Source organism: Eleutherodactylus coqui, chromosome 4 (genome assembly GCF_035609145.1).
Source record: "Eleutherodactylus coqui strain aEleCoq1 chromosome 4, aEleCoq1.hap1, whole genome shotgun sequence".
Taxonomy (NCBI): domain Eukaryota; kingdom Metazoa; phylum Chordata; class Amphibia; order Anura; family Eleutherodactylidae; genus Eleutherodactylus; species Eleutherodactylus coqui.
Genome location: NC_089840.1, coordinates 84,099,618 through 84,107,993, shown reverse-complemented (window position 1 = coordinate 84,107,993; position 8,376 = coordinate 84,099,618). Strand labels below are relative to the sequence as shown.

The window sequence follows — 8,376 nt, the reverse complement described above, 5'->3', positions numbered from 1 at the left end:
AATGGGCAGGTTTAATTACAGACGTGGGTATATGGCTGCCCAGGTAAGTAGAAGACATTAAATTAACTTTGATGCCACAGTCCGCTGCAAAAGCTACATGTAACACACAAAGTGTCGTGACAAATCTGTGTCAAAAAAAGTAATCCACATAGTGCTCACATGATGGCCCAGAGAACACATACAGAACAGTTAAAATACAGGGGGAGGAGCGGGTGGGAGCGATAGTAGAATTAGGTTAATAGTTTATCAAGAAAGCAGACCACTATAATGTTTTTCTTTATTTTTAAAGCAGACTCAATAAGATTACGGAGCGCATGTAATAAGAGTACCTTTATTTAAACATAGGTACTACATGGTGCAGCAGATGCAAGGCAAGCAGTCTTCTTGCAAATGTCAAATCATTAACAATCAAGTTTTCTAAATGCATCACATTTCCAGATGGAAGCAGGTTTGTAGTGCAAACAATCAAAGAAAGCATATCAGTCAGTATTTTACATCTGTTTGTACACATGGTGAGCCTATGTGTCCAGCGCAAACTTGCCAAACGGATCAACAAGGATTGTTAACAGATCTCAGTCTACATAGGTTTTAAAAGCTCGTTTCCACGGCATCTGTAATCATACAAAATAAAATTTCAACACTCAAAAGGAGAACTTTCTTATCCGAAAGTCTTCGCTGCAGCAGTGAATTCTCACAAGACGAACACACCAAGATCTAAGCTCCAAGAACTCCATGTCTCGATGGGTTACACATCAGCATTGTAAGAGTCTTCCACACCCTTATAAGTTCTGTAGAACCATTCTCCAATATAGCGTTTTTTTTTATACAATATAAGCAAAGTAATACAATTTAGGAAAATAAAACATTACATGCACATAAAAAGCTTGGGGATAAAGAGAAAATAAGCCAAAAAGGTTGACATTTCTATGCCTATTATGAAAACGTGGGGGGTATTGCCCATAGGAGCCAATAAGCTAATTCTTTAGTGTTAATTCTGTTAGAATATTACTAGTCACTAAGGAAGACACCTTCAGTTTCTCTTTGCACTACTTTTTTTTTACAAACTTTCTCCATTATGTTTAATCAAGTAGTAGGTAGTTCATATGCTACTGAACTTCCATCATCTTTGGAAGTATCTTAGAAAATGGTAGGTTGTGGGCAACATGTTATGGTTTGAAACGGGCATCCTCTCCCGTTCCATTAATCATCATACTTGGACCAATGTACTTACCTTAGAAGAGTGCAGATAGGAAACCAATAGAAACAGATGGAAAAAATAAAAGTAGTCCTATCGTTAACTTCACTGGTATATCTCACCAGAAAACTGGTTGCTCCACAGAGAGCCGTCAAATAGGAAGGAAGGGTGTTTTTTTTTAAAGTTAAATAAATCATTAATCATAAGTAGTAAATAAAATGTTTAGTTAGAAAATGTGGAATATTTTCTTTTTTTTAATTAAAAACATTAATATCTGATTAAAATAAAAGAACTCCAGTGTGCTCTTCCACCAGTAGTTTATAACACATTACTTACACAACAGGCAAATATTTTACCAAAAACCAAAATCCTACTCTCCTACAAAAACTGAATGACTGTACATTACGCATGTATCGGTATAACATGGTCATGTCCAATTTTATAGTCCGCGTTTAGTGCAAATAGACAATATAATGTGCCTAGGTATTGTTCAAAGTACAGTATCTTCAACTCGCCACTTCGCTCTCCAAATGATCACAACACGAAGGCGGGTAAAATAGTAACTACTTTAGTTTTTTTTTCTTTCTACAGTAATTTTTTTCTTTTTTTTACTCATTTGCGTTGCTGCTATTTTGTCTATATGTTCTGGGACTCGGCAAACGCACACAGACAAATGCACTACAGAAAACTTGCAGTAGCTTTTTCCACAGTAGGATCTCGAATTTGTAGAGTCTACTACATTGCGTACATGTAATCGTTGCCGGCAATAAATAGCTATCAATATAAAGAATGGAGGACATAAACCAAGCTGTGATTCCGTATCCATCATACTAAATGCGAGAGATATCTGGTCGGATGTAGGCCATTTGTCCTGATGGCTCCATTTAAAAAAAATAAAACTCTATAAATGGAATGAATTAACCCTTTAAATTGCTGTATCGATGGATCTATTGATTCTCAAAGCAATTTTATATGTTTCATGGTTTAGACCCTGTAAAGTGGCACAAAGAGTCCCTACGGTCCCGTATGACAGGCCCATAGACTCTTTATATGCCGCCATATGGTGATACCTTAGGGCACTGTATTCTTCCCTTAGCGGATATTCTTCTCGGGAAGAATGCATAGGCGATAAGGCATGTGAGGTAGTGTGCCACAATTTCTCTCACGGATTCATATAGAATAAGTGAGAGAAAAAAAACTTGCTGTACCTCTGTATAGTAGTTGTTTTAATGCATGGGGTCTTATATGATTCTCTGTAGCCTTTTGCAAAGACTCAACATCTCTGGCTGTGAATAGGAAAAGATTCTATCTCAAATGGAAGCACTGATTGCTCAACTTGTATAAAGTGTGCAATACTAAGTTTGCAAAACATAGCACCAAACAATACAAAGGTAAATAGGAAGAATAGCATTGCTGAACATCTGTTACATAAGGCTATGCTGCTGTCAATAAAGGATCGAAGCAAAATGTGTTAATTCTCTAATAAATTAATAAAATGAAGTAACGTCTATGTGCTTAACTAGATCAACAGGCTAACGTCCATTGCAAAGTTAGCCACCAACTTTCTTCAAAAAAGTTTTAACGATTTTCATGGCGTTGGAATATAAAAAAAAGTGTCAAAAATATACATGGTAGCATCTCTGGTTTTTAATAGTGTGGTCAATTTTATTGCTGGAGTCGATATCTATGCCTGAAGGCAGAAAGGGGCCATTGAAATGTAAAAATGATGTAGCTATTACCACATACTACTACATTTGTAGCTTGACTTGTGTCTATTGCAGCTCGAAAGCACCTGGTCAACCAAGGCCTTGTTAGAAAACCCCAAGATATTACAGTTGTAAGACTGTAATACCCCAGTGACTGCCAGATCCTCCTAGTGTTGCATCAGCTGCCCACCAATGCTTGATTCCCCATTTACAGTTAACAAGGGTAATATTGTGACTTAAAAACAAATAGCATTTCTCCATGTATATATGGATAATATACACACACACTGACATTTTTGAAGACCTGCGAAAATATTAGGGGTCTTATGACATACAAATCTTAAAAAATAAAATAAAATTAAAAAAAAAAAATAAAAAAAATCACATTCTTTAGGTTCAGTGCATTAAGCAGCTTTAAGCTTGCTAACAATCTCCGAGCTGACTTTTCAATAAAAGGAAAGGAAAAAAAAAACACGTAACAATGCAAAGATTAAAGTAACATCATACAGTTCATAGAAAAATTTTATAATTCACTTTTTTGTCAAACTTAAATAGTATCTTAAATCGCCACATACACTTGTACTAATCCTTCTTAAGATTATCTACAGAGTATAATTTAAGGTTTTCACAATGCCCACATGCAGCAGGTGCTAAGCCTAATATGCTCCATGCAGCATGGAAGAGCTTGACCTATGCGATGCTCAGGAACGGCTTTTCTTCCATATACTATAAAACACCCATCTGGGAGAGAAGATTCATTAAGGAAAATGATATTGAACACAGTCAGATAACATGTATGGGGTCCTGTTTCTAGAATACGAGACCATTTCAACAGAAAAAAAGACATTTTTACTTAATGCTGAAAGAATATTGCGTATTCACCTAGAATTATAGAAAAAATGACAACTGCTTTAATATTCAGTTCTTTGCATCCCTATGGGTAGAGATCTATGAATTATGAATGAATTTCTGCACTTGTCATTTCAGGTCATTTTTCGTAATAAGCTGTGTTGTGTGCGTGCAGGAGTAGCATTATTTCTGTCCATTATATGGCTTATATATGGAATTTTTCAATAGTGTCCACTTCTGTAAACTCCACATCCAACTGCCACTTTCCCCTGAACTAGCGAGTATAGACTAGCTGTTCTTATGCCTCCTATACCCAGCACACAGAGAAAACAAGAGTTCCCAATTCCCTTCATCCCTTCCATCTGTCTGTAGCACATCCTCAGAAGCAGTAACAGCATGGAGGACGACGTACTCGGGCGAAAAGATTCGGGGGGCGCCGTGGGTGAGTGGGGGGTTGCAGCGGGGAGTGGGGGGGGGGAGAGGGAGAGGGTTCCCCCCCTGTTCCCCGCTGCTACCCCCCGCGCCGCCACGCCTCCCCCCGAATCTTTTCACCCGAGTACTGAAGTACTCGAAAATCGCGGTGCTCAATCGAGTAATTACTCGAAACGAGTACGTTCGCTCATCTCTAGTTTTGAACCAAAGATTTCTTTGGGCTGCATGAAGACTCAACGCTTAGTGAGCTGATTTCCTCAAGATGGATTTTAGCAGTGCTTACTGAATGATCAGTAAGTGCAGAGACAGACATTTTTCTCTAATAACACATATTACACATTTTCATGTATTCACTTGTGCTATTGGTTTATACAAAGATTGTTGAAATGGCAGTGCCTATTTGAAGGGGTATTCTGTAACATTTTTTTTAAATTTATACACAGGTCAACTCGGATTCCTGCTGATCAGCTGATTCTCGAGGCCTCCGTCACTTCAGTCAGCACAGGAAGCAGAAAGCACTGACCACAGCGTGGAGGCCTGAGTTGATACTGTAGTGTTGCTCCCATGAATTTGTGTTTGCGTGCGTTTCCTCCGAGTACCCCAGGTTCTTTGCACACTTCAAAACATGCTAATAGGTGAAGTTAAAAGTTGTGAGCCCCACTGAGGTCAGAACTAGAGATGAGCGAGCGTACTCGCTAAGGCAAACTACTCGAGCGAGTAGTGCCTTATGCGAGTACCTGCCCGCTCGTCTCAAGAGAGTCGGGTGTCGGCGGGGGAGAGCGGTGAGTTTCGGGAGTGAGCGGGGGGGGCTTGGGGAGTGAGAGAGAGATCTCCCCTCCCCTCCCCCCCCCCCCCCCCCGCCCCCCGCCGAACCCATAATATCAAGTGATGTGGAATACATATGCACTATAGAAATACAGGTGATTATTGAGTAAGGTCTGGGAGTAAAAACTCTATTTAATAGTTTGACAGTGTAAGATCAGGCAGTCCAAAAATGTACCAAACTTATGACTGTGTCTCAAGCTGGATAATACATCTGGTGCATCTCTAGACATTTCTGTCTGATCTTATAGCACCCATTGGTTGGCCTAGCTTGAACCAGGATTGTGGCATACCATGTCACATTACAGCTACATCTACCTTCCCCGCAAAGTGATGCCCCTTGACGAGCAAGACACAGTAAATTATAATTTTTGGTGTATTTGCTTCAATATTAGATCTGAAACTTGCTGAAACATACGTGCCGCATTTTGGAGCATTTTATGACAAACTATAGGTGCAATAACATAAGTATACCTGTCCAAGTGTTTATATTCACTGAACCCAAGCACATATCTTGAAAAGGAGGAAGTGGAACACAAAACTAAATTGCAAAGTCTTTCATTTATAATTATTTTTTGTAATATCTAAAACAGGAGACCCCTTTTACTGCAAAATACGGAGAACCCCTTTATCGCATACAGTACGTTCATATTGATTATTCTCTTCATTTCAACCCAGAAACAAACAGCAAATGGATTTTCTAAAAGTTATCTACTCCGTTGCTGAAAATTCTCTCTCAATAATAAGAAAACTAATAAAATGTATTTTTCCTTGCTCAGGCCTTGTTCAGACATCCTTGAGAGTGGACAGTCCGTAAATAATATGATGAGCATAGTAAATAAATGGACAAGGTTCCTGTAAAGGCCAAGGGCTCGTGCCTGTCGTAATCACACCAAAATGGCCATGATGAACGGCCTGTCCCCCTGTTATTCAATATTACCTATTTTGCTGTCACTCTGTCATACTTATCGCTGCCTAGTCATGGTCGTTTGTTGTCAGGTCGAACCGTATGTGGACTAATGCTGTAATATTTAACACTAGGTTAGTCCTTCAAAGATAAACAAATTGTGGCAGACCAAGGAGAGGAAGAGAGGAAAGAAAAAAACGACACACAAACAAGCTATTTATTCCTGCCTTGGTAAAAAGTACGGCCAATAACAGAGAACTGCATTACCAGTACAAGCCGAAACCACTGCAGTGTCATCCAGAGGATTCTGTCCCTACCCTGGGAGAGGATGCCCGTTGCAGTGATTTTTTTTTTAGATCTGTATTAATATGCCATGCCAGCAATTTAATTAGATGTGTGGGACAAATGTCTTCACACGCTGTGGTTGAAATCAGTTTTTCCTTTAATGCACAAACCACAATGCAGTTGCAATGCTGAAACCCAGCCTTATGAAGACCTAGAAATGCAAAGTCAATTTCTTACTGGAATTTTGCTGCATTAACAATCTGAAATCTTCCTTATTATTAGCATGTTTTGACAGATTTACCTGGGGAACAATAACCCTAGACAGTACACATACAAATAAAAAATGCCTCTCTTAATATTCTTCCTTAAACTGAGAACAATTGAAAGTAATCTTCCCCTATGTATCCCAAGAGATCATCCGTTTCCCTTCCATCTCACAAACCATGACAGGCCATAGTAAATCTTGTTGCAGAAGGAACCTTCCCCTGCACCCTTGGCTAAGCCCCTGGCCAGCTATTTACCAGCCCAAATAGTAATAACTAGCCCGATACCAAATGCATGTTCTGCATCACTATGATCGCTAGAATGTCCAAACTAATTTATGATGGTAAAGAATTCTAATCCTCAAAAAATCGTGCAGCGTAATAAAATAAATAAATCTTGTTATTTGTATAGCGCCAACTTATTCCGCAGCGCTTTCAGGTTATTTATTAATTCCCCCCCACCTCAGAAGGATGGAAGGCTGAGTCAACCTAGAGACGGCTACCTGAACCATGCGGAGATTGACTCGCAACCTTCACTTGAAGGGGACCCACTTTCTTCTCTTGAGATACTTTTCTAGACATGCTGTAACATGTAGGGGTCATTGAGCAGGGAGATGTTAGGGTTCTTTTAGATAAGCAGATTCTCATTTGAGCGAGGGAGGGACATCACCGCTAACTCATTCGCACTCGCACAGCCTGTTTAGACAGCAAATGCATCGTTGGCTCGTTCAAACGAGAATCATTCCGTCTCTGTATAAGCAAATGAGAACGACCACTGAACGAGCGCTGTTTAAACCGAACGATAAGCGAAGGAGCCAACGACGGTTTTTATGCCTGCTCACATTTAGACCAAACGATTATTGCTCACTTTCGCTCATTTGAACAATTTTTAACAATAATCGTTACATCTAAAAGCACCCTTAGTGATCATCGCTGACTGAATAGTGGATTCTGCTATTTCGTATAAAAGAAAAAAGCAATCACGAGAAGTTCTTGAAAAAAAAAAAAAGTTTAATATAAAAAAAACCCCTCGATTTCTATCATGGGTCATTTTCTGATGACACATTCTCTTTAAACCTTGGAGGTATTTTTTAGATGTCTAAATAGCATAACTGGTCTGTACTATATATACACACATGCCAAATACTGTGTTCTATAAAGAGACTTAAGCCCTATTTACACGCAACCATTATCGCTCAAAATTCGTTCAAACTATGTCTTTTGAGCGATACTTTTTGCGTGTAAATGCTAGCATCATTTGCTTTTCTGTCGAATGATTTTTAGTTCAGCATAAAAACCATTGGTCAGCCGGCCAGCCGATAGCAGGGACCACATGCTGTGATTCTCTACGGGAGCGCTGATAACATGGCTTTCAGCAGCTGTCCCATGGGAGAACAATGGAGCTATATGTAGATAACAGAACACCTGATCTGCAAACAGCAAAGGAGCCTTATTTACATGCAAATGAAGATAATAAGCTACTAATGGGCATTAGTACCCATTAGTAATTTATGCAAAATGATCGCTCAAACTGTCAATCAAGCTATCTTTTGAACTAATTTTTAGCGATCATCTTTGCGTGTAAATATGGCTTTACGCCTCAATGACCATTCATCAATTGCAGAGGATTAAATTAATAGAAAACTAATGAGACAGGAGTTATCTGATACATTTAAAACATTTTGGCTCCACAGAAATCAAGAAATGGATTTCTTTTCTATCACACATGTTCTCATTGGTATCCCGTCTGTAAACGTCTGTGCCATCCTATGCATCCAAATGATCTAACTGTATCCTTAAGGCAAACACTGACTCAAGCTATCGTCTATGGAAAGCAGATGATAAATGGATTTTAAAAGTTGCTTATTCTTTACCGGAATGAAAATGCAGCAAGGGATTGAAATGGAGGGCAAATAG

At 39.1% G+C, this 8,376-nt stretch overlaps 1 protein-coding gene across 1 annotated transcript in view; it reads right to left on the bottom strand.

The window, feature by feature from the left end:
* Window positions 1–310: 310 nt before the first annotated feature.
* The window catches only part of SMS (spermine synthase), a 137,626-nt gene continuing 129,560 nt past the window's right edge, over window positions 311–8,376 (bottom strand). Inside the window, exon 11 of the mRNA XM_066599796.1 lies at window positions 311–3,642. Coding sequence (XP_066455893.1) covers window positions 3,603–3,642 — 40 coding nt within the window. The 3' untranslated portion in view covers window positions 311–3,602. The remainder of the gene's footprint in view (window positions 3,643–8,376) is intronic.